Raw genomic sequence first — 26332 nt, forward strand, 5'->3', positions numbered from 1 at the left:
CATAGGAGCCTGTAATCTCCCTTCTCATGCTAGGAACACAATCATCACCCAGAAAGAAGATCACTTACATCACTCTGTATGCGATTCATATTCTTGGACAGCTGGATGTTCATGGCATCAGGGAGGAGAATATACTTGTGAATCAGGTGCTTGTAGTTGGTATTGGTGATATTGGCTTGGGCATCCTTGGCGGCCGTGACACTGAGCATGTCGGCAGGGGTGTGGTAGCTGGTCTTGGTCTTCTCATAGTTTTTCTTGTACTCCCGGTCAGATTGCATTTTGGCCACTTGCATGGAATGAACTAATTTCGGATCATCCTCAAGACTGCGGAAACCAACCATCTTCCCCCTCTCCTTTTCATAACTGTGTTTGTATTTATACTGTGAAGAAAATGTTAATATTTATTCAGAGCAATTCCCTTGACCAGATATCATTCTAGTGTCAATGTTCTGCTATTTCATAAAAAATGATACTTGTATAGAATTCTGTAGTTCAGAGAATACGTTTTTCACATTTATTTATGTAACCTGATACAACTATATATTGTGAGGTAGACGGCAAGTTATTCTTACTGCCCCCATTTTATAGATGAGTAAACTGAGACCCAGAGGGATGAATGACTTGCTAAGGTCCCTAAGGATTAGAACCTTGATCTTTTGATGATACACCACACTGATTTCTGCTTTTATGCTGTTGTTAAAAGGGACCTGTAGTAGGTAATAAGAGTACAGCAAACAATAAAAGAAAAAAAGCAGATTGCTCCAAGCAGTTTAATGTTGCCCCAAGAAATCATCCAGCCAGTCTTACACTGATAATAGGCTTAGTTATGAGACACACAGTATACTTTCAGGGTAGCTTTATATTTGTGGAGTTCTTTTCCAGATTCTCCATACTGGTGTAATGGGGAAGAAATTTTGCTATTTATCACCACCTTCCCTCTATAGTGGGGAGATCCTGATACATGGAAAGCTTCATATTCAGCCCATCTCTTGTGGGTTCAGGTGTGCAAGTTAGGGGTTACAATTTGGGAGAGCCAAATGACTCCAGCACAATAGAGGGAGAAGAATATGGAGTTCTTGGGACAACGAAGGAGTAGGGTAGGGATGGAGAGGAAGAAAAGATGAAGAGCAAAGAAGGTGGAGCAAAGAGAAAGTATGCCTGGGGGATGGCTAAGGAAAGAGTGCTCTGAATGCACTCCTCCCACTTCCCCCAAATCATTAATGTTCACTGTGAGTGGATTTCTTACTGAAACAAACAAATGAAAGAAGTGAGTCTCATTGAGATGACGTGTTATGGCAATGGTAGATAAGCACACCAGCTCTCTGGGGTTGGGGGAAAGCCCCAATTTATAATGTTTGCCAATTTCTCTGGTGTAAACACTCCCATCACAGCTGTTATCAAGCGGTCAATAGTTTAACAATGGGCTTGCAAAATTCCTAATTATTTGATAATCAGCTATCATGAGAACAAAAGATCAGCACCCCCAGCACAGCCCTTTCTGAGACATCCTGTTAGGAAGACAGTCTAAGAGGCAGTAGGCAAGGATAACTCGAGTCTTCATTAAAGACTTAGTGAATGGCTTTGGATTTCTACAGGCCACGGTCTCGGTGAGGGAGACCAAAGTAAATTCACCCAGATCTCATGAGTCAGGGAGCTGACATCTAGGTGGTCATAATGTGACTGGCATTCTATTTTTTTGAAATATCCAAAAAAACACGAGAGCAAGGTTAAGACATGTTCATAGAACATAATGGGGCTACTGTTAGCAGGCATGCTTTTTTTTTTTTCCCTCATGTTTTACTCATTCAGTGTTTTTAGAACTCAGCCCTTATTATTTTGGTAGAAAAGAAACCCCCAGTCAGGTGACTGCTTTCCTTAGACGTACATCACTTGCAATATCTCTTGAGGCCTTGGCAGCTTTGATAGGAATTGCATCAGTTCTGAGATCATAGCCTTTCTTTTTAGCCTCTTCCAAAGAAAGTTTGTAGAGTTTCTGGAAAGAGAAGCAAAGGAAACAGTTTTCTTCTAAATAGGAAAATCTTAATTTATTTTCAAAGACTAAACTGGCACTGAAGTTAGAAATGTGAAAGTCCACTATATTTATTGATGCATTTTGTCAAATAAGAGTCAAGAGAAGAAAACAAATAAGCCGTGCTCTTACATCAAAATACGTTCACTGTTTTGCAATGGACATTTTAATGTATATAATTGTATGGATTCTACAATCCAAAAAGAAGTCAACTATCCCAAATCCCTATGTAATTCAAACAAACAAAAGAAAAAACACCTGGTAGGATTTGAGGGTTTCCTAGCAACTGGTTAGGATGAGAAAGGAGGTGAAATAAAACCCCTATGCAGAATGTGCAACAGTACGTGTTGCACATTCCTTATGGGGCTTGACCTAAATTCTTCAAAATGTTCTTCCCTCTCCATTTAACTTTTCCCAATACTCCCTCTTTAGAAACATTCCAAAAGCTTGGTAGAAGGACTCTCTAAGAAAGTCCTGGGATTCACTCTTTATCTCTTATCCTGGGCTCTAAAGCCATTCTCTTTAATTCTCCTAGTTTGATAAAAAGTAACTACCCCTAGAACAAAATCCAACTCCCTTCGAATTCCTAACTGCTGGACCCAAGGCCCATCAATAGGCCTATTCCTATTCTTATCAAAGCAAGATGAGAGAGAGAAAGATGCTCATTTGTGGATTCCCACTCATTTTCAAAACATTCACTCTCAAAATTAAAACATTAATCTGTTACTTTGTTTTTACTAGTTCAAATGGGTAAGAAAGAAAGATGACAACAGGGGAGAATCTTACTTACATCACTGATATTAATTGCATTTGCCTTTGCCAGAATAATCTGGGGGATATCAGGCATGATATGGACTTTGGTCTTGTCAGCCTCCCATGCTTGTTTGTAGAGGTGCTGGAAAGTTAAAAAAAAAAAAAAGAAAGAAAAAGAAATCAATGGAAGTTAATATTTAAAATTTTTTAAATAATTTAGTACATACACATTGAAAGTGACAGTCACTCAGTTATGTCTGACTCTCTGTGACCCCATAGACCATATGGTCCATGGAATTCTCTAGGCCAGAATACTGGAGTTAGGTAGCCTTTCCCTTCTCCAGGGGATCTTCCCAACCCAGGGACCAAATCAACCAAGGGACCCACAAAGCATGTGGATTCTTTACCATCTGAGCGACAAGGGAAGCCCAAGAATACTGGAGTGGGTAGCCTATCCCTTCTCCAGAGGATCTTCCTGACCCAGGAATCAAACCAGGGTCTCCTGCACAGCAGGCAGATTCTTTACCAACTGAGCTATCAGGGAAGCCCCATACATACATATTATTTTACACAAATATCAATATTTTATATATTTTTGTTAGCTCACTCTTATTTTTTAAAAGTTTAAAAGAAAAATGTCCTCAAACAAGATAGTAGAGAGGATGTAAAATGGAAAGTAAAATGTCCCATCTTCCTATTTTACAGCCTGGATATAGCATTTCCATCTTAGAATTTTCTAGGCATATTAAAGTCCACATAAAGTCCTTTTGAAATATAAATGAAGTCATATACATTATTCTACATCTTGCTTTTTTACTTAATACTATATGATAGACATCTTTTAGCTGTCTCAAAATAATTAACTTCATTCATTTAAAGAGCTGCATGGTATTCCATGAAGAGGTATCACCTAATTGATTTAACCAGTTCTCCATTGATAGACATTTAATTTGTTGTTTTCATTTCCTTCTATAGTAAGCAATGATGCCATAATCTTTGCAGTGATCTGGAGATGTACCACCCAGATACCCATTCAAAGAAGGACTTGGTGCCCCAACTGTTTGCAGACAGCCTCCAAATTGTCACCTGCTTCAGGGTTTTGCTGCCTCACTCAAGAGCACATCTCCCTGGTGGCCACATTCAGGGATCTTCAGAGTCCAGGTACAAAGTCCTGGCCATTTTACCCAGCGCAGGACACTCCTGACAGGCTGTATCCACTCAAGAGTCCTCTGTGGCACTGACCTAGGCTTTGTAAGGCCAGCATCCCAGTTGGACCCCTCTTGCCATGTCTGCCTCCCACGGGTACTGATCCCCAAAAAATGCCCTGTACTCCAAATTCCATCTCAGCATCTCCTTTTGGAGACCCTAACCTGCAAAAAATACTAACAGATATATGTATATATGTATATCTTTGCACTTACACGAGGCCTTCTGAAGGGTATTGGGTGGATGAATTTTAATTTTAATTAACACTCGCAAAACTAGTTTACATTAACTTTCTTTCCAATACTGTATATCACACAAGTTTTTAATTTTTGGAAATCTTGTAGGTGAAAAATGCTTGCTCTTTGTTTTAGCCAGGTTTGACTTAAAAAATAAAAACAAATCTTCTAGAGTTTTCTCCTAGATCAGGGGTTGATAAATGTCAAGAGTCAAATAGTAAATAATGTTAGGTTTTGCGAGTCACAGAATCTCTGCTATATACTACTCAGTTCTGCTATTGCACTGCAAAAGTGGCCACAGACAATATGCAAATGAAGAGCTGTGGCTGTGTTACAATGAAACTTTAGTTAAGAAAGCAGTAATTTTCTGATCTCTGTTCAAGACCAGCAGAACCAATCAGAACTATGCAGTGATGAAAATGTCTGTGTCAACCAACACGACAGCTCCTAGCCACACAGGGCTATCAATCACTTGAAATGTAACTAATGTAAATGTAGAACTGAATCATTATTATTTAATTGACTTAGATTTGTCATCACATGTGGCTAGTGACTATAGTATTAGACAGTGCAATTCTAGTGGAAAGAGCAATACTTATTCCTCAGAGTCCTGGCTCTAGTCTAGACCAGGTGATTCACCTGCTCTGTGTCTCTAAAGGAGGTGCCTTGCCTCTCTGGGCCACACTTTCCTCAACCCTGCAACAAAGGGATTCGACCTGATGATCACCAAGATACTTCTTAGTGCTATAGCGCATTTGCTATTTCTATGATTCTCATCTTGGCATCAGTAGTCTAAAATGATAATCATTAACATTGGAAAAATGAAAAAGTGTTTAAAAAATAAATGTATGTTTGTGATAGTTTAAATTCTGTATCTCAAAAGGGACACTGAGATTTGTGCCTTGTGCTGACAAGTCCCTTTCAAAGAGGCTGATCTTCTTGATAAATTTCTCTCTCAGAAGATTCCAGAGGATTTACTCGGAGACTTAGCATAATACAGCTCTTTCTACATCACTTTCTGCAACTGTATCATGTTAGGTCCAAATTATTTTTCCCCTTTTTGGTTACTCAGTGGCATTTCTAGTTGTGATCTGCACAATATAACCAATGCTGCTGTAATTATTCTGTTATCTGCAACTTGAAAACAGGTGTTCAAGGAAAGAGGGTAAAAACAAAACAGGGTGATGTGCTTGTTTGATTGTTGGTCATGAAATCAACTAATCGCTAATAATGTCAAACTACAGTGAGACTTTTCTAAAGACTGGAATCATTACTGATCCAAGGAACTAGTGGTGCAAAGCAATTGCTCTTAGGATTGGCTAGAGAAGTTTCTGGCTCAGAAATGCTGCTACAGCCATGTAATCTAGGAGTTTTCCTTTATTCCAGCAAAGAGCAAGGAAGAGGGGTGGGCTGCGACACACAGCCCCGCAATCTACTGAGTCAGCATCATGAACTTCTACTCAACTTCACCTTAAACAAGTGGGACTCATTCTCAAGATATGCATGGAAAAAGTCTATACTTACGTCTACTGGGTAGGGTGGTTCATTAAACATTTGAAGAGGGCACTTTATTAGGACTAATTTGTATCTTTTTCTTTAACTATAAGACCCTTTTTTAGAGGAAACATTAACTATGATGCTATAAAACTATTATCAAAACCTGTAGGTTAAATGTAAGATATTCCTGGCTTATTTCTGATTCCTGTCAAACACTACATTATTGAAAGACTTACTTCATTCATAATTTTTGCATTATTCTTGGCCAAAACCATGTTCATCGAGTCCATCAAGGTGGAATACTTCAAAGTGTCTGGATGCTGGCGATACTTCTTTTCACTGATAATTTCCATGGCTTTCTTGTTTTTCTCAGCCTCCAGGGAGCCCAGAGGGAGCCATCCAATGCCTTTCATGAAATCAGCATAGTCAGCTTTGTACTGATTCTACAAAAGAGGAAAAGTTTGAGGATGAGAAGAAATCACAGCTTCCTAGAATCATGAGCAGGTATTTAATATTCCGTAAGTTCCCCTTCAGTTTTCAACCAATAGTTTATTCAACTTCAACTACTTATATCCCTAAATTTCTTTTTCACATTTCTTTGCATGAGAAATTTAAAACAAGCAGTGGTATCTTTGTGATTTGTTTCTCTCAATACCTTCATAAAGAAAACAATGCTAAGAAATACCAAATAGATCACTCTACCATGTGACTACTATCTCAAGAAAAGTGACCATGCTGGACTAATTCTCGTACAAAAACCTCCAAGTCCCCTTGGCTAACAGATGACTCAGGGGACCCCATTCCTATCTTTAGCTATAAGCCTTTGAGCAGCCACCACAGTTAAACTGCTTCAGGTATGCCAGAAAACCTCACCAGTACTTTGTGCAAATTTCATTGCTTCCCTCCTCTGTTTTGACATTTCCCTCTATAACTGTACCATGGTTGCTTTCACTCGGATATTTATGTACCCCTCCATCTATAGCTCAGCTTCTACATTTCTAAAGAGAAATATGGGCTTGGTGTGGCCTGCCTTTGGTTCATAATTTAATTTCTCCCAGCCACCCAAGGGCCTCTGTAGCTGAATTCTTGGTTTTCCACCCTTTGTACCTTCCTCGCATTTATCCTGATAGCTGTTTCAGCCATCATCTCCTATTTCATCAGTAAGTAAGATAGGCAATTACAAAGTCAGAAATGAAAGCTGTTTGGGAATGAGGGGCAGTAGCTCTCAAGTTATCTGACTTTTTGCTTCACTTCTTCCTTAATCAGGAACCATAAAAAGTATGGAAGCCACAAAAACTGCCAACTTTCTCAGCTAGATGTATTTCCTTCAACAAATCCTTTCTGAAACCAAATTTCATTTGCTATTCCTGAATCTAACATCCAGCAATGCTTACAACAATAATAGATCAGATTCATTCCTTTGTGTTTAAAAAAATTCAGTCTAAGGTAAAACATGAAACATCTTATTGGGAAATTACATATGAATTTCTTTTTGGATTTTCAAAATGTCGTTACTTAGAGTCTTTCATGATTTGCCTATTATCTCAAAGTAAGTGCTCTGCAAACGTGGCTGTCACATACATCACTTTGAATTTGCATCATGTTTTTGGCCAATTCCAAGCTCATGGCGTCAGGAAGCATGTTGTAGGTATGGATCACGTTCCTGTAGTTGGCATTGGTGGCCACCTCCTGAGACTTCTTGGCAGCCACCACACTGAGCATGTCCACCGGGGTGTGGAAGGATGTCTTGGATTTCTCATACGCCTTCTTGTACTCCCGGTCTGACTGCATCTTGGCCACCTGCATGAAGTGCACCAACTTGGGGTCGTCCTCGAGGCTCCGGAAGCCAATTTGTCTCCCTTTGGCTTGTTCATAGGCTTGCTTGTACTTGTACTGTGGATGGAAAAGGAACATGGACGTGAGATAGTGAAGGAAACAGAACAAAATATAGTTCACTAGATGCCATTAGCTTAGTCATGGGTTTAGGGCTACTCTAAACTTAGAAAAGGAAGATTTGCTGGGGATGGGCCAGGGAGCAAACTACTTTACTTCAAATTTCTTGCCAGAATTGAGTCCATGAGGGAAAGAATCATCTCAGAGTTAATCAAAGAGAGGTGTAAATAAGTTGCTTTAGGGAGACTTAGAAAGAGGCTTTTCCCACTCAGCTGTGTAACCAATGGAAAAGGCTGCAGGCACCATTTCTCTACAATCAGGAAAGAGCCTGGTAATGAATCTTCTGGGCAAAATGTATAGCTCGTATCCCAGTGTTTGCTTAGAATTGCCAACTAACAGTTGAATTATTTGGGGGCTTCCCAAGTGGCACTAGGGGTAAAGAACCTGCTTGCCAATGCAGCAGATAAAAGAGATGCAGGTTCGATCTCTGGGTCAGGAAGATCCCCTGGAGGAGGGCATGGCAACCCACTCCAGTATTCTTGCCTGGAGAATCCCATGAACAGGGGAGCCTGAAGGGCCATAGTCCATGGGGTCTCAAAGAGTTGGACACAACTGAAGCAACAGCACATAGCACAATTTAATTATTTTAACAAGACCCTGTTACCTTTTACATTAAATAATGAACACATGATTAGAGGGTCCTTGGGCTGGGTGACGGAGAAGGCAATGGCACCCCACTCCAGTACTCTTGTCTGGAAAATCCCATGGATGGAGGAGCCTGGTGTGCTGCAGTCCATGGGGTTGCCAAGAATCGGACATAACTGAGTGACTTCAGTTTCACTTTTCACTTTCATGCATTGGAGAAGGAAATGGCAACCCACTCCAGTGTTCTTGCCTGGAGAATCCCAGGCATGGGGGAGCCTGGTGGGCTGCTGTCTATGGGGTCTCACAGAGTCGGACACGACTGAAGTGACTTAGCCGCAGCAGCAGCAGCAGGGCTGGGTGAAGAGATGTGTCTTGTGTGTTACAAAGGATGGGGGTCCCACCAACACTGAACAGAGCTGACTGCAGCTCCTGCATACACACAAGCTTGGCTCATTTGCTTTTTTCCTTTATACTAAATAAAGCCCAGAGGAATCACTTACATCACTGGCAATGTCTCTGGAGGCTCTTGCAGCCTTTATTGAGATGGCATCAGGCCTCAGATCATATCCTTTCTTCTTTTCTTCTTCCCAGCCAGCTTTGTACAGTTTCTAAGTGATGAGGTAGAAAAATGCCAGCATCTTGTTAGTCAGGTTAGAACGGGGATCCTGATTTTAAAGTGGTTGGCATGTGGGAGACAGATATTCCACAAATACTGGCTTCCTTCAGCCTCCCCACCCCTCATTTTTGTTTCTGGTGTTCACCTACTTACATCACTCATGGTGATCTGGTTTACTCTGGAGAGTAAAATGTCTGGAGTATCAGGCATGACATGAATAGTGGTCTTGTCTTTGTTCCATTTCTCAGTGTAGAGCCTCTGCAACAAGAAAGGCCACATATGACTATACAGCAGGACTAATCTGCAACATGCTATCACAATGTGAGGGAGAGACCCACAGTTCCAGGGCAGAAGAGGGTCAATTTGACATTGCAAAATGAAGCAAACATCAAGAAGGACTGATGAGACTGAGCACATGAGTTTAAAAAACCATCAAACATGGGAGCCCTCTTTCTACTGAAACAAATGTCTTCCTGCCCCAATCACACACTACATGGAGTTTTGTGGCTCCATCACACATTCAGCATGGTGTTGACAGTCAGCCTGGGGTCAGTATAAGTTGGAGCTCTCTAGATACAAGAGAGGTTATAGACTACCCCCTCCCACCACCATGGCCATGATCATCAGAAAGATGAAAACTCTGATGAAGGTCAAAGTGGTGATGCTGGTTCAATGGCTTGAGCACTGCGGGAGTTCTGAGGCTGAGACCAGCAGGTAAGTTCTTACCTTGTCCATGATCAGTTTGTTACTTTTGTTTAGCGCTTGCTCCATTGTGTCCATGGCGTATGTGAACTTCAGCTTCTCGGGGTGCTGGCGGTACTTCTTTTCACTGAGAATCTCTCCTGCTTTCTTTGCCTTCTCTACCTCCAGTGACTCTAATGGCAACCAGCCAATCCCTTTCATCCAGTTGGTGAAGTCAGATTTGTACAGGTTCTTTACAAGGAAAAAGGAAATTTCATTGCAGAAAGAGTCAAGGCTTGGGTTTCTTTAGACATATTATTTGCCCATTAAAAAAAAAAAAAAAAGGATAGGGGGATGGGGAGAATAACCCATATTTTATTCCCTACCATTCTTCAGAAAAAGAAATTATAAAAGTGAATGTATTCATGGTGGTTTTGAACAGACAATCCTGACCCAATCCCTTTAAAAATTTAAATTTCTTGCAGGAAAGTTAACAAAATTTTACATTGGAAGGATTATTATATAGCATCCATTTGCACCTCTTAGTCTTTCACAGAATACATCATATACTGGGGTCTGACATCCAAAGTTTAAAAATATGTATATAATAACCAAATAAAACTACATATGTACAGTTCAAGTTAGTAAAATCCTAAAATCCCCAATTCTGGAGAGGATCCCTAATTACAGTGAGTCCAGCCAGGTTTAGGATGGAGTGAGCCACCAGTAGACATGGCCAACTCATTCTATGCTGACAATCTGATAAATGCTACGTACATCACTCTGAATCTGCATCGCATTCCTGGAGTGCTCCACATTCAAGGCATCGGGCAGCAGGGTGTAGTGGTGGAAGGGTTGTTTATAATTGGTGTTGGTGGCAACCTCCTGAGATTTCTTGGCTGCTGTCACGCTGAGCATATCCAAAGGTGTGTGATACTTGGTCTTGCGGGCTTCATAGCCCTTTTTGTACTCACGATCTGACTGCATTTTGGCTACATTCATGAAGTGAACCAGTTTAGGGTCATCCTGAAGACTGCGAAATCCAATTTGTTTGCCTTTGGTTTTCTCGTAGGCCTCCTTATATTTGAACTATATGAAAAAGAAGGGCAGATGGAAGTTTGATAGGGTCGACTGTAGGAAAGTGTTCAGTTGAATTTATATCACAGATTAAGCAATAGACAAACTGAATCTATGTAACATCTAAGTTTTTAGTATTTTTAAATAAACAACTACCAAAATATTTCCAATGGACGGTCTTGGGATATGCTCTGGGGATAATTAAAAATGGAATAAATTATAGCTTATATCTAGATTAGACATAAGTAGGTTCTCTGAATATGCTCAAAGGTTCCTAAAAAGTTTATTAAGGATTTGGTGTACATAGTTTTTACTATGTTTCTTTGATTAATTTGTATTACCTAAGTAAGTATTTGTATAATCCTGAGTAAATTTCAGCAAAGACATTATAAAAATTAGCATACTAGACTCCAGTGAATAAGTTTCCTAGGTAGCTCAGTGGTAAAGAATCTGCCTCCCAATGCAGAAGACCTGGGTTCAATCCCTGGATTGGGAAGATCCTCTGGAGAAGGAAATAGCAACCCACTCCAGTATTCTTGCCTGGGAAATCCCAAGGACAGAGGAACCTGGTGGGCTACAGTCCATGGGGTTGCTAAGAGTTGGACACAATTTAGCAACTGAGCACATATTTGTATGATCCTGAGTAAATTTCAGCAAAGACATTATAAAAACTAGCATCAGTTCGGTTCAGTCACTCAATCATGTCCGATTCTTTGCAACCCCATGAATTGCAGCACACCAGGCCTCCGTTCATCACCAACTCCTGGAGTTCACTCAAACTCACGTCCATTGAGTCAGCATACTAGACTCCAAATGAATATGTTTCGACTATATCAAGGCATTAAATCAATTTATATAGAAAATAAAACTTAATTTGTAAAAAGTAAATTAAGTAAATAAGCATAAAACTCATGACAGAAAACTAAAATACTGTCATTTAATCTATAATTCTTCCTGGTTTTCCATAAGTCACCAGATTTTTTTCTTTATGGAAATTATAAAATATTGTATTCTTTTAAAATAATGGGAGACTTTTTTGATTTAGTAATATTTCAGTATACCAAGGTTTTTTTCCTTAACAAAATCCAAATAAAAAGTGGTTTTCACATTCATAATAATAATAATAATAATGAGAATTTCAAGTATTTCAGAGTTTAAAAAAGTCCTATCCTTGGTAACTGAATTGAGCTTTTAAATATTTTTAAGTGAAGCAAGATAAAAAAATTGGTACATAAGATATTAGGAAATATTTTTATATTACAACCTTTATTTGCTTTCTAATATAGCTCATATAACCTCATACACCATGTAAAGATTTGTAAAATACAAAAAAAGCTTGCTACTTTCAAATTAGACTTACATCGCTAGCAATATTCCTTGAACTTTTTGCAGCAACAATGGGAATGGCATCTGGTCTCAAATCATAGCCCTTAGCAAGGGTTTTCTTCCAATCTGCTTTATAATGAGACTTGGAAAAAAGGAAAGATTATTTTAATATTTGACGTAATTAAAAACAGGATGCCAAAATCATCATAATATATCCCTTACTATTAAAAAATTCAGAGTTAGGGCTCTTTGTTCATCTTTTCACGATCTATTAGATTCTTTTTAAAAAATATATCAGTAAACTATATACACAGTATGATCTCAACTGCTGTAAAAAAATGTATATGTTTGTATAAAAAATCAGTGGAAAGGTAATGCTTTGAATGTGGGATAACAATACAAATTTTTCCATAATTTTCTATACTTTTCAATTTTTCTATAATAAGCATGTAATGCTTTTATTTTCTTGTAATTTTTGTATGAAGCATTTTAAACTTACACAAAGATGTGGATAGTAAAATAAAAAATTCAGACATAGTATTACCCTGCTTTAATTAACCTTAATGTTTAAATATTACTTATAAAACTAGGGAAAAAGTTTTAAATAAACCAAAAGCATAAAAATGAGTACTTAAAGATTGTTTATTTGGCAATAAAATAGAGTCTAAAATGTTAGGAAGAATGACTAAGTCATCTTTTAAGAAATGAACAGGTTTTATCCAGGTTTGATTATGTCTTTAAATTAGAATTTACCAATTTGATTTAAAAGCAAAATGAAATAATTCATAATAGTACATTTAAACATCACCACTAATTAAGTATCCAAGAGAGATGCTAGTCACATACAAAAAAAGACTTTCTAAAGAAAATTGTGGTGAGCATTTTTAGAAGTTTAACAAATAGCCAAAAGTCAGAGATAGCAATACTTACAATTACTACAGATTGTGCACTCCTGATTTTCCAATCTGTTTGTCCCAATTTCTTTCACTTTTTAAAAAATGGAACACAGACTACTAGATTGATTTAACAGCTAATGAATCATGGCCCACAGTTGGGAAAAGTCTGCGTTAAGTGAAATGAATGCTACCTCTAGCCTCATATTCTATGATAAGAATCCAATCTGTAGTCTATTGATTTGCAAATTTGTCCCCATACAGGGAGGGCAAGGAGAAACTTAAGAAACAGGCTAAACTCTCCAGCTTGGTAGGTGACAGGTTTAATAAACAAGGGAACTTAGTGAGTGTTTTTGGGCAGTCACAAGACAAACAAATCTTTGCAACTGCCCACCAGAGCCATACTAGTTTATTTAGGCCTCAACTAGATTCAGTCCCGAGTGGTCTCAACCACACATTGGTCTCTCAAGGCCGCGTCCTTGAAAATGGCTCCCACTGTGGGATAGGAGTGGGATAAGGAGCCTCCAATTGCCCAGGTCCAGCTCCAGGATCACCCGATAGTCTTGTCCTGTCAATGACCTTCTCCAACAGACTCAAGGGCCCACACTCAGTTGGCTTCCTCTAAAATTCTCAGTGCTGGAATTACACAGAGCTGGAAAGGGGAGGCCCCTGATGCAATACTAAGACAGGCACCCAGCCAAATACTCACATCACTCATGTTGTAGGCATTGACCTTGGCTTGAATAAACTGGGGCACATCGGGGTCCATAGTGTACTTGTGCTTCACTTTCTCTCCCTCCACCTTGTAGTTCAACTAAAAACAAGGAGGCAGCATGCAAACTGTATTAGCTAACATAATGTAAGTTTCATCTAGGACATGTTCTTTTAAAAAGGAAGACTATCATTTGTGTTTTTCCATTTACAAGGCAGTTAGCTACTCTATCATGCAGAGAGAGTGTTGACAGACATATTCATTCACTCATTCCACCAATATTTATTGCACAATGGTGTGGGGCAATTGGCAGTGTGGTAGGTCCTGGTTTAAAGTGTTCAAGTTTATTTAATAAATAAATAAAAGCTGACCTTGGAGTTTATAGTCCTGGAGAGGAAACAGAAAAAACAAACTGCAAGATGGAGCTAGAATTTGTGGTGTAAATAAAATAACTTCAGGAAAGAAACAAAAGGGGACATCAAAGGCTCTCTAGAAAGGTACCACTGATACTCAAACATGAAGAAAGGGGAAGGGTCTGGGCAGAAGAGGAGCATTCAGAGTCCGGGGTCTGGAAAGGCACAGCCAGCTTGAGGGACTGAAGGTCACAGAGGGCTCTGAGGGGGTCCCAGAAGGATTAGACAGGAGGAGGGCAGGGCCACAGAGCTGAGGGCCTTTTCATTTCAACCAAGTTAACAAGTTTAGATTTTGAGTTCAAGGAGAAGTTACTAACAGGCTTTAAGTATGAGAAGGACATGATTCACGTTTTAAGATAGTCTTTTTGGTTGTCACGTGGGACTTCAGGCAGGGAGTCCAGATAATGGATTACTGTAGTTGTCCACATGAGACAGATGGGGACTAGAACTAGGGTTGGTGGCCCTGAAAGACGGAAGTGCTGCAACAGGATGGCTGAGAGAGTGGGGCGGGAACCCAGCAGATGCACTGGACGCGTGGTTCACACAGCGAGGCGTCAGCGGTGACTGCCAGGTTTCAAGCTTGAGTAACTAAGGAGATTTGATGGCATTTATTGGGACAGGGAGTTCATAAACTGAGTGTAGGGTTTTCCTAGCTAACAGGAAAAACACAGGGAAAAATGACACTTTGTCAGTACAAGAGAAGTTGCAAGAATCTACACCCTTTAGTGCCACTAAAATTGAATTAATCTTGAAACATCTGTGGTAATATGGAACTGGTCTGAGAAATAAAATCCACAGTTAACCCTCAAATCCGAGCCAAAGAATGTATTTCCCGTCTTCAAATATCTGGGACCAAACACACATAATTTCTTCCCTCCTTTGTTTTCTACTTACCACTCTCTTTCTGGTGGAGGTATCATAACATGACTCTGAACTTATCAAATGAGGTGAAACACAGCATTGTTATTAGCCTCTGACTAAGAAAAAGGGTCCAGATAGCTTAGAAAGGAAACTCCAGATGACTCTGAAAGTAAACTACTTCACCCCTCCCTAGAGGCCTCTCAGAATATCAGGCTATAGTTTTCTTTTTTTTTTTTTTTTTTGGCAAAAAGATTAAGATATTAATTAGCCTTCTTCTCATTTACCTAGGTAGAACTCTTGCAACTCAGAGCAATAAATATCTCGGGTTTGCAATTCAGACAAGGTCACAGATGATAATAGTGATAATTTCTTTTCACATCAATAATCTGGGCTCTGCTTATGAACAACACAGACTCTCCACATTTGGAAAATAAAGCAAACTTGGAACATCTTCCTTCTCTCCTCCCTGTTCTTCTTGAAGTCTCAAGTTGCTTCAAAGGTAAAACCCTTTGAATATAGCTCTGAAAGCAGCTGATTTACTAACACAGATGCACGCTCACGGATTGAGTTAAGAAGGACGGTGGAGTAGCTGGTCATGGGGTTATTCACAGACAAAACCATTTGAGGGGAAACCACTTACATCACTCAGCTGCTTTGTGTTGTGCTGAGCCAAAACCATGCCCATGGAATCAGGCACACTTGTGAACTTGATGGTATCTGGGTGCTGTCTGTACTTTTTCTCATTTAATGCATCGCCTGCTTTTTTGACCTTCTCAACCTCCAGAGAACCAATTGGTATCCATCCCATGCCCTTGAAGAAGTGGTTGTACTCATCTTTATATACATTCTGTAAGAGAGTAATCTCAGATGAGAAGATATCCTAGAGCACACTCAAGGGACGTTCCGGAAATCTGCAATTCTATCCAGGGGGAAGGAAGAGCAGCCTGTCAGCATGCTTGTTTCTGCAGTGGCTCTCTTGGCTGTCTGCCACAGAGCTTCTTACTCAGAATTTGATCATAAGAAAAAGCAGCTCTGTCATAAGCGTGCATTATACATTCCAAGAGGGAATCCAGGACACATATTTCCATAGGTACTGCTTAAAAAATGTGCCTCTTTTGACCATAAATTGGGCTTTCCCTTTGATTTCACTGAAAACTCCACAACTTTTGCATTTCACCCACACTGTTCACCTAGGCCCCTCTATCTCAGTGTGAGAGACATTCTCATTGAGCAACAATAAATGAACACCATTTCTTCCTTTTACCAAGGACAATTTTCACAAAAACCTGGCTCCTGCAGCAGTAAATGCCCTGAATATTAAACACCTTCCTCATATAGCTCTCCATGAGTCATGCTGCGATCACAAAACCTTCCTGGTTCACTTACAGATGACTCGCTATATAGAGACACATATATGAGAGTGTGACTTTGAGTTAAAACAAACAAAAAAACTTTCTTGAAGTCAGAAAGTACATATCACCATTGAAGCAGGCCCACCAGGAGCAACCATTCCCTCTTGTTGAGAACCAAGGTGGCTTCCACACTTATTAGAATATGGTGCTATATTTGATCCATAAGTTAATAAAGATATCAATGATTGTGATGAGAACACAGAAAGCTAGTAAAACACAGCTTGCCTATCACGCCTTTCTTACTGTTTCAATGATTGTGTATTTTAAAGTGCATTTTTCAAATATCTTATTGTATTGCAAAGTCTAACTAAAATAGGAAGAAATGATCGCCCATTTATTACGAACATCTCTAGGTCTGCTATACTATACATACTCACATCACTCTGAATTTGATTCACATTCCTGATATGCTCAAGACTCAGAGCATCAGGTAGGTATGTGTAATGATGTATCGGCTGCTTGTAGTTGACGTTGGTGGCAACATCCTGGGCCATCTTTGCAGCAGTGATGCTAACCATGTCCCCAGGGGTATGGTAGCTGGTCTTGGTGTTTTCATAGTTCTTCTTGTATTCACGATCAGACTGTAACTTTGCCACATTCATATAATGAACCAGCTTGGGATCATCCTGGAGGCTTCTAAAACCTACTTGCTTTCCCTTTGCCTTCTCGTAAGCTTCCTTGTATTTATACTGCAGAGGAAGAATTTGGTTAGCAGAGTCCTAAGCACTGGGAACATTGGGTGCAGCAAGTATATTCACACACAAAGAATATTATCACTTTCTGAAAGACTACACAAGAAATGCATTCTAACAACCTCCACCCAACACCCTCCAACCTGAGAAAGTTTAGAGTGAAAGCATTTATTTCCAGCAGTGCTAGGTTATAAATGAGTGTCATGATAAATTCAGGACCAGTTTTTCTTTGTTATGAATTCTATAGATGATTTGCATGTTGAACTTTATATAAAGCCCACTGAGTTTTCATACTTAATATAAACATGACACATTCCAAAATATAAGACCAATCTCTCCTGGTTTTCCAAGGATGTGAATTTTCCTAATCCAACATGTTAGTTCACATCACAGAATACTAGAAATACTTTTGTTTTCTATTCTGATTGGCCCAGTGATATGTATACAACAGGTGCAGAAGAAACTCTAAAGAACTCTACATGAAAGATGGTTATACTCATGGTTTACAAAAAACCCTCTTCTTTTAAGTGGCCATCAACTTGGGTGCCGCATAGGCAGGTAAGTAGCTGGGCTTTCAGCCAACCCCACTTCTCAGCAGCTACTCTCCAAGCTCACTGCTGAAGCACTGCAGATGAATTGAGGAACTGAAGAATACAGGAGAAACCACTGAGCCCTTCCCCGTCAGTAAAAACCTAACTGCAAAAGCTCTGCTGTCCGAGGTCTCTCACAGCTAAAGTTGGCAATGGGGTATAGATTAAGTTATACTCCAGGTAATAGATCAAACCCTCAATTTTTATGTATGAGAATTCAAATCTACCCAAACTCTGAAGATGCTCTGCTCCTGCCATTTAAGCACTGATTTATAAACAACAGTCTAGCAGGCAAAAGGATTATCCAGTGATTTCTAGACATATTAGAAAAAGTTCTATGTAAGGGCTAAAAAGAGAAATGATAATGTCATATTTTAGACTTTCACTTCTCCTTAAGCTAGATTTCATAGTGATGGGCAAACCTTTGAGGAACACATTTTCAGTACCAGCCCTAGCTGGAAGGCTGTAGAATTCTTATACCCTATCTTCTACATGTTCTGTATATGTGGCTCCTTTCTTTTCTTGTCTCAAACCAAAATTGTAGCCTCTTTGAAGTTTGGGGGAGAATAGATACATGTATATGTATGGCTGAGTCCCTTTACTGTTGACCTGAAACTATCACAACATTGTGTGTTAATCGGCTATACCACAATACAAAATAAAAAGTTAAAAAAGAAACTGTAGCCACTGGAACATGGCATGACAGTGAAATCTATGGGTGTGCATGCTTTTGGAAAATTTTGTTTTTCAATGATAGGAAGAAGTGTATTTTTTTTTCTATTACAGATGAAATGGATATCAATTCTACTATAGATGAAATAAATCAAAATTATATTCTAGAAAAGTGGGCTTTTTACATTTGGTTTATAAAATCTATCCATTTTATCTAACATCTTCTCAACCTTCTTAATACAGTTATAATGCAGACAGTCATCTGAATTTAATATGTTAGTGTCTTGTCAGGGTGTTCTCCTTGAAAACAAATGAGAGCTGTGAGGGAAATGTGTCAAGGAAAGTAATTTGGGCTATGAATCAGAGGAGAAAGCTGCTTTCAGATTTATGACAGCTGTACCAAGTGGGGTCAACTGAAAAGAATCACAAATTATTGAAAAAGTGACAGGTTTTCAAAGCAGTATTTGTGGAGAATTTCAATGTCATTAATTCAACATATTGTTTTCAATGTGGTATCACTTTAACAAGCACCCATTTAATTATCTTTAAAAAATGCAATCCACCAAGATTTCACCCAGAGTTTTTACTCACGTCACTGGCAATGTTTCTCGATGCCTTGGCTGCAGTGATGGGGATAGCATCACCCAGCACATTGGTGCCCTTGGCTATTAAATCATGCCAGTCCCGTTTATAACACACCTGGGATGGAAAAGGAACAAGATGTCAGCATGCTGTGGAGTAATTAGCCACAGTGATTCCTCAACAGCTGGGATTGTTTTGTTCTTTCCCAGAGAGAAGCTAGAAGAATCTCCTATAGCACACACTGTTTTGAGAAGTCACACTAATGGTAAATCAACTATATTTCAATTAAAAAAAAGTCACTTTAGCAAAATGTCCTACTTTATACAGTATAAAATTATTAGACTCCGTACTAATTATTCACCCAAATCTGGTTTAGGGACATATTGAAGAGGGATACTGAGAAACCGGAATGGATCCAGAGGAGAGTAATCAAGGTTCTAGAAACCACAGTATGTAAGGACCAACTGGAGAAAATGAAATTGTTCCATCTTATGAAAGAAAGATCCTAGGAAGACCTGTAGTTAGCTTGAAAAATTTTAGGGTTATTGGTTAAAAAAAAAAATCATTTATCCTTATTTTTCTGGAGGATTAAAAAATTCCTCCATGTGCAAAACTAGGAAAATGAGAGGAATAGGGGTTGAGGTCTAAACAAAGAAAAAGGGTATCCCCTAAGAGTTGTCCTAGTACACACTGGCTCAGGAGTAAAGAATTCGCCCACAATTCAGGAGACACTGGTTCAATCCCTGAGTGGGGAAGATTCCCTGGAGAAAGAAATGGCAATCCACTCTAGTATTCTGGCCTGGAAAATCCCATGGACAGAGGAGCCTGGTGGGCTATAGTCCATGGGGTCGCAAGAGTTGGACACTACTTAGCGACTAAACCACCACCACCACCACCACACTTGAAAAGGCCGACTCAGGAAGTTCAGAACAATCATTATGAGGTATGATCTAACAGGGTTATAGAGAAAATTGACCTAAATTGTCAAGGCCTTGTCATACTCTAAAACTCTGTTATTTTATTATCAGGTCTGGATTTCACACCCCATCACAAACCATACTTACATCACTTAAATTGTAAGCATTGCACTTGGCCTGAAGAAATTGAGGAAGATCAGGACTCATCGTATATTTATGTTTCACATCTTCTCCTTTAGCTTTGTATAAGATCTGCAACACATAGTCACAAAAATAAAATGCATTATGGATGGTACAAAAAAGAAAATATATTAATCACATGCTTAAAGGAGTTTTTCTTGGCATAATCTCCCACTATTTCTATTGTTTAAAATGATCAAAGGCATCTTCCTATTTTAAGAAACTCAAGATCTTGATATCTTAAGGAAAACACAACAGCCTCTGTATTGGAGAGAAAAAAATCCCAAGAAAATTGAAATCTTTGCTTGACAGAAATGAATAAAAAATGAGTTCAAATGTGAAATCATAACATGGATAAAACAATTCACTAAAGCCAGAAAAAAGTCATTTTTTTGTTAGTAGAGTTAGTAGTTCTTACAGTCTTGTGTTTTGTTCGTTTGTTTTTTATTCTTAGAAAAAGTTAGCTAGAATGAGTCAATATTGCTAAAAAACTTTCTATTATAAATCATACCAGTAAGGCACATAATAATTTTCTCATAATGTAAAGGTGCTTACATATAAATCTAGCATATGCAAAAACTTACCACTTCAAATTTGCCCTATTTTGTCATTTTAAAGATGTCTGAAAGACATCAAAATGTGTGGCGTAGGAATCGTACTGTGTCCTCCTCTTGATAATTAAAAAAAATTGCTTACTTTCTAAAACTAAAACAGAATCAGAATCTCAAGAAGATTTTTCATCTCTTGATTATCATTTATTGTATATACCTCCACTTCTTTAGCGTGGAATACCATATGGAAACTGGTGTACATGTATCAGAAGTAAAATCTGAAATGACTAATATCTAAATGAATCCTCACCCAAATACAAAATAATTCCTTGCAGGAATCTAAGAGCTATCTTCACTTCTTCCTCACTGCCTTCAGAAACCATCTCTACTCATTCTGAGAATCCCATTAATTTCACCCTCTAAACATTTCCTTTCCCAAAGCTATTGCCTGAGTTAAGCCCAAATAAGGCTTCTGTTGAATTTCTGTAGCAGCTTTCTAATTCATCTCCTTGCCTCCAATCCTTCCCTTCTCCAATATAACCTCGGCAATTTTTGCCAATTACTTTTAAAACACAGATCTCATTATAGAACTCCATGGATTAAACATCTTCAGAACTTCTTGTTACCTACCCACTGAAGTCCAGACTATAAATTAGCATGCAAGACCTTCAATAATTGGTTATAATCCTGGATTCTTCATCCTTCACTGTCCTTCCATTCACTAGTTCTTGACAGTCATGTTTTTCATTTTGTCAGGAAAGTGGCATTTCTTATTTGCCAGAGAGGCTCTGGCAAGGAGTTGCTCTCTCCCCTTGTACCTACTTAGCACTGCCTCTCCTGTAACATGTCTATATGGTGATGCTGTTTCTATCCATGCTTCTGTCTTATACTCTTGTCCTGTATTTGTTTTATCCTACATCCTACTCATTCTCATCCATCTTTGTATCATCAGCACATAATACAGTGCAAAGTATTCAAAAACATTCATTCATTGAATTACTGAGTGAGTGCTTTTGATGTCCCTTTATTACTCTTCCATACACCAAAATTTCCTTTAGATCTATCTTTAGCCAGAGCATATACATTGTTCATGGACAGGCAGGCAAACAATTTACTAATCTCCGCCAAGACATAAGTAAAGTCTAGTAATTGTGTATGATGATTTCTGAGGTGCAAAATCAACTACTCGTGTATTATTTCACTGTATTAATATTTTACATAGGAAAAGCAAATACAGAAATCTTTATATAGAATGGACTATGATGAATTTGCCACAATAAGATGTGGGGATTTAAGAATAGAATGTTTTGTACTATGTCAAATTTATTCAATAACAGAATTTCAAGGCAGTTAAAAATGGAAGATGTTTTAAAAAAAAAAAAGGAAAAAAGCAAAATAGAAAATGTTAGTATCCAAAGTAAAAATAATTATAATTATTATTTTTAAATAAAATAATAATTCTAAAAGGAACAGAATAAAATTTTCAAATTTGTCCAGGGAATAAAAATGGCCAGCTGATTTTTTAAAGCCCCTCCATCCTCTTGCATGCTCGGTTTTGTTGTACTCACATCACTGACTTGCTGTGTGTTCTGTTTTGCCTGGACCATAACTGGGGAGTCCACGATGCTGGTAAATTTGAGGGTATCTGGATGTTGCCTGTACTTCTTTTCATTCAGGGCATCACCTGCTTTTTTAACTTTTTCTACCTCCAGACTGCCAATGGGTATCCAGCCTATGCCTTTCATCCAGTTGTTGTAGTCTTCCTTATAGACATTCTACAGCAAAAGGGGAAGAGAGGAGTGAGTGCCCCAGGCAGTGGGTTCTCTCACAAGGCTGCCACCTTAGAGGGAGACTGTCTCATGGAATAAACATCACTTACATCACTCCGTATGTGCATCATGTTTTTAGACAACTCCAGGTCCATGGCATCAGGCAGGTAGGTGTAGTGATGGAGTGAATGCTTATAGTTGACATTGCTGGCAACATCTTGAGCTTTCTTAGCTGCCACAATGTTGACCATATCATGGGGCGTGTTGTGTCTGGTCTTTGTCTTCTCATAGGCTTTTTTATACTCCCGATCTGACTGTATTTTGGCCACGTTCATATAATGAACCAGTTTAGGATCATCTTGGAGACTTTGGAAGCCAACCATTTTCCCTTTGGCTTTTTCATAATCTTTTTTGTATTGGACCTATTGGAAAAAAAGGTGGGTATATTTTTTAAGTTAGGAAGATTTTACTGAACAATTGAGACCGTGATTTGAAGCAACTGAGCTCCCCAGAAATTATTTTCATAACTAAACAATTTGATATTGGCCTGTATATATTTGCAATGTAGCCTGGTAAAATTAAAATGTTAGAGTCCATTTGGTTGCCTGTAGTTGCTTCTGCCACTCAAGAGAGGTTGGGGTGGGGGTGTTACTATAATCCACATCAGTGACAAAGTAAAACAAATTCTTTTCTACTTCGACAGTGATAGAGACAAATGAAAATTTAAATATTTGGACTCCTCTGGTGGCTTATACTGTCTGAACCACCAGGGAAGCCCAAATATTTCACAATTTCCACCAATTATACTATGCTTCTAAAACCAAATACCTGGCTATTTTAGGAGCAGTAGTAGAAGAATTTTACTAGTAATAGGCCACCTCATGCGAAGAGTTGACTCATTGGAAAAGACTCTGATGCTGGGAGGGATTGGGGGCAAGAGGAGAAGAGGACGACAGAGGATGAGATGGCTGGATGGCATCACTGACTCAATGGACGTGAGTCTGAGTGAACTCCAGGAGTTGGTGATGGACAGGGAGGCCTGGCGTGCTGCAATTCATGGGGTTGCAAAGAGTCGGACACGACTGAGGGACTGATCTGATCTGATCTGAGTACAATTTTAATGAGTCTTTGGATATTCAAAAGAAGACCCAGAACAAGTAGTGTGCAACACTAATTGGCTCTGAATAATAAAGTGGAGAGAACTGAGCTTCCTTAAGGAGACCTGGGAAGAAGCCCAGGAAGCTGAGAAGCAGAGACATGAAGGAAAGTTTGTGTGAATGTTGGGATGGGGTGCCTGGAAGGGAACACCACAGAGAAAGGAGATCAGTGAGACATCCTGGAGCAGGGCTTTTAGGACATGGACTTCCATCATTCAATCTTAGTGTATTTACATTGGGGCAGTGTTAACTTCACATCAGTCAGTCAGTCAAGTTGTACTTGGGATTTGGAAGGATACTAAGCAGCAGCAGCTGTGTTCCATCTCTGGATCATGCAGAGGAGAAAGAATAAGTCCAAGGAAGGAGAGCCCAGCTGAGCCAGAGCAAAACCATCCTGTGCAAATCAGGAGCCTGAGGTGGTCAGAAAAGGTAAAGCCTCAGGCAAAGCAGCAATGGTGGGGAAGGCATCCCACTTCCGGCAGGGCAGCAGGAAAGGCCTTGAGGCCATTTTATTTACATCTCAAAGAGGAAGTGACTTCAATTCCCATCTGGATTGAAGTAAGATAAGAAAAGAAAAACAAGTCTTAACTTTAATGAAACCTAATGACTGACTATTAGGGGCTCTGGCACTGGAAGTCCATTCATCAGTCTGTAGAAGCAAAGAAGTAAAAAGAGGTATGGGAAAGAGAGAATTCATAGAAATTAAGCAAGTTTTGAGATAAAAGTTTACCATCAGGAGGTTATGATGATGTAAATAGCAAGTAACTTCTTTATATCTATCAGAAGAATGACATGAATTTGTGCAGAATTATAGAAGAGAATTTAAAATTAGGGGGCTTGATTAGAACAGATCACTCAAGGTTATACAAATCCTTACCCCCAAGAAAATTCAGATCTGTTTAGAGAATTTTCCTTCCTGAATTGTTTCAGCCTGGCTTGCTCCAAGTCAGGGACACCAGACGTGGTGACTTGGGTAACAAGCCCACCAGCCCACATTTTCTGGTTACACACAGGAGACCACCAGCTGGACTTACATCACTTGCTGCCTGCCTGGCTGCTTTGGCAGCTTTGATGGGAATCGCATCAATTCTCAGGTCGTATCCCTTCTTGCTCAAATCTTTCAAGTCTGCTTTGTACAAATTCTGCAAGAAAAATGTCATTTGAAGATAACTCAGACCACATGCAGAAAAGGCTTAACCCTCCGTGAGCAACTGAACCCTCGTGCACACCTCGCTGATATTGTAGGCATTGACTTTAGCCTGAATGAACTGGGGCAGGTCCGCTGGCAGACTGTACTTGTGAATAACTTCCTCTCCTTTGGCTTTGTAGGCAACCTGAAAGGGAATAAAAAGCATAAACAAATGAATAAAGTACAGGAAAGTATTTAATGGCACAGGAAAATTTCTGAGCAGATCACACTGCATAGAGGAGTTTTTTATGAAACACACACTCAGAGCCATCTCCATATTCACTTGAAAATATCTGTAGGCATTTAAGGTCTCCTATGCCATTGCACAGGGTCTGATCTTAGTGCCAGTTTAGCCTTGGCAAAAGTCCCTTGGTATGAGCTAAGAAACTCCAGATTGAGGTGGGGCACCTACCTAGGAGCCCAGGGAGGTGACCCAATGACAAAGTTAACCTCCAGACACTTTTTTGAGCATAGAAAAAGATAATAGGGTAGGATTCACAAACTCCCTATATTATACTTTGTGAGCAGTGAGTGACTAACGGAACTTAGGGATAGTTTTTACTAAGCATGATTTTTGTGTTAACTCTGACTTAAAATAGTAACTCCTTCATATGATGTAATATCTACATTCGCTTTCCTAATCTTTCCTAGATATAAGTTTGTGTTTCTGGTTATCAAAGAAGTCCCTCTTACCTTGTCCTTGTAAAGCACCGTATAATTGTGCTAAAAAAAATTGTCAGCACAAAATACATAATCTTCTAAAGATATAAATAGGGTGTGATTTTATTAATGAAGAGCTGAGGAATTATACTGTTGCTCACATACTCGAGTCTCTTTAGATTGTGTGGTAAGTACAGTGATCATTACATTTGGAATACACATATATTTGTATTAGTTAACATTTAAATACAGAGAGAATTAGCACTTACATCACTCCTCTGGGCTTGGTTAATCTTAGATTGTACTATAATTGGAGCATCTTCAATTGAAGTAAACTTCAGAGTATCTGGATGTTGGCGATATTTTTTCTGTTTGATGAATTAAAAAGAGAAAAAGAATATTACTTTCACCAAAGGCTAATATGTATCAAAATCTTACAAATTCATTTTGTAGGGACAAGAATTTTTCCTGATTTTTAAAATGTAAAAATACTAGATTTTTTGTTGGCTTGGGTGGGTGCAGGGGGAATGAATACAGTACAAAAGCCAGCATTTAAAGAGATCGTTTTAATTTTCAATTGTTTGGGGAGAGTACAGACCAATACAACTTTCAGGAACCGACTTCACTCTCTTAATTTCTTGTTTATGATATGAAAGAAGGCACTGTCAGCTCAGTAGAATCCTGAAACCTCACAGAGCTTTCTAAAGGATTAACAGAAAAGAGGCAAGGACAAGTGGAGTAGTTTTGCATGACACTTAGAAGCTCTCAGGGGTGCCATTATCCCTGTCACTCCATCAGCAACTAAAGTTTTCCAGTTGAGGAACTAGGGCAACAGCTCTGGTTTATGAACAAAGAAGGGAGGACTTTCACTTTGCAAGCCTTAATGTGGTTAATACATAAATTATCACCAAAGTGCTAAAGAGACACAGGAGAGGGGACAGTGGGAAGGTGTCTCAATTGGGAGCTATCAACATCAGCCACCCTCATTCCTATATTCTTTTCCTAGTTCTCTTTCTTCATGCATATTATAATCCCTCTCTGTGTATATAGAAGCATCCCCTCTTTCCACTTCAAATTTCTGAAAACCACCAACCCAGAAGAGCTCCTTCTGAATGATCTCTCT

The 26332-nt window shown here is 39.0% G+C and overlaps 1 protein-coding gene across 16 annotated transcripts in view; it reads right to left on the reverse strand.

The window, feature by feature from the left end:
* Nucleotides 1–26332, reverse strand: part of NEB (nebulin) — a 208427-nt gene that overhangs the window by 138651 nt on the left and 43444 nt on the right. For all 16 annotated transcript variants that reach the window (XM_010839994.1, XM_010839993.1, XM_010839991.1 and 13 more), the window contains exons 30-49: nucleotides 25479–25577; nucleotides 24590–24694; nucleotides 24395–24502; nucleotides 22314–22625; nucleotides 22003–22209; nucleotides 19851–19955; nucleotides 18796–18903; nucleotides 16628–16939; nucleotides 15479–15685; nucleotides 13562–13666; nucleotides 11994–12101; nucleotides 10334–10645; nucleotides 9602–9808; nucleotides 9029–9133; nucleotides 8760–8867; nucleotides 7303–7614; nucleotides 5958–6164; nucleotides 2820–2924; nucleotides 1886–1993; nucleotides 69–380 (exon numbers count right to left, since the gene is read on the reverse strand). In XM_010839994.1, coding sequence (XP_010838296.1) covers nucleotides 69–380; nucleotides 1886–1993; nucleotides 2820–2924; nucleotides 5958–6164; nucleotides 7303–7614; nucleotides 8760–8867; nucleotides 9029–9133; nucleotides 9602–9808; nucleotides 10334–10645; nucleotides 11994–12101; nucleotides 13562–13666; nucleotides 15479–15685; nucleotides 16628–16939; nucleotides 18796–18903; nucleotides 19851–19955; nucleotides 22003–22209; nucleotides 22314–22625; nucleotides 24395–24502; nucleotides 24590–24694; nucleotides 25479–25577 — 3552 coding nt within the window. The remainder of the gene's footprint in view (nucleotides 1–68; nucleotides 381–1885; nucleotides 1994–2819; nucleotides 2925–5957; nucleotides 6165–7302; nucleotides 7615–8759; nucleotides 8868–9028; nucleotides 9134–9601; nucleotides 9809–10333; nucleotides 10646–11993; nucleotides 12102–13561; nucleotides 13667–15478; nucleotides 15686–16627; nucleotides 16940–18795; nucleotides 18904–19850; nucleotides 19956–22002; nucleotides 22210–22313; nucleotides 22626–24394; nucleotides 24503–24589; nucleotides 24695–25478; nucleotides 25578–26332) is intronic.

Source organism: Bison bison, unplaced genomic scaffold (genome assembly GCF_000754665.1).
Source record: "Bison bison bison isolate TAMUID 2011002044 unplaced genomic scaffold, Bison_UMD1.0 scf7180017864139, whole genome shotgun sequence".
Lineage (NCBI taxonomy): Eukaryota > Metazoa > Chordata > Mammalia > Artiodactyla > Bovidae > Bison > Bison bison.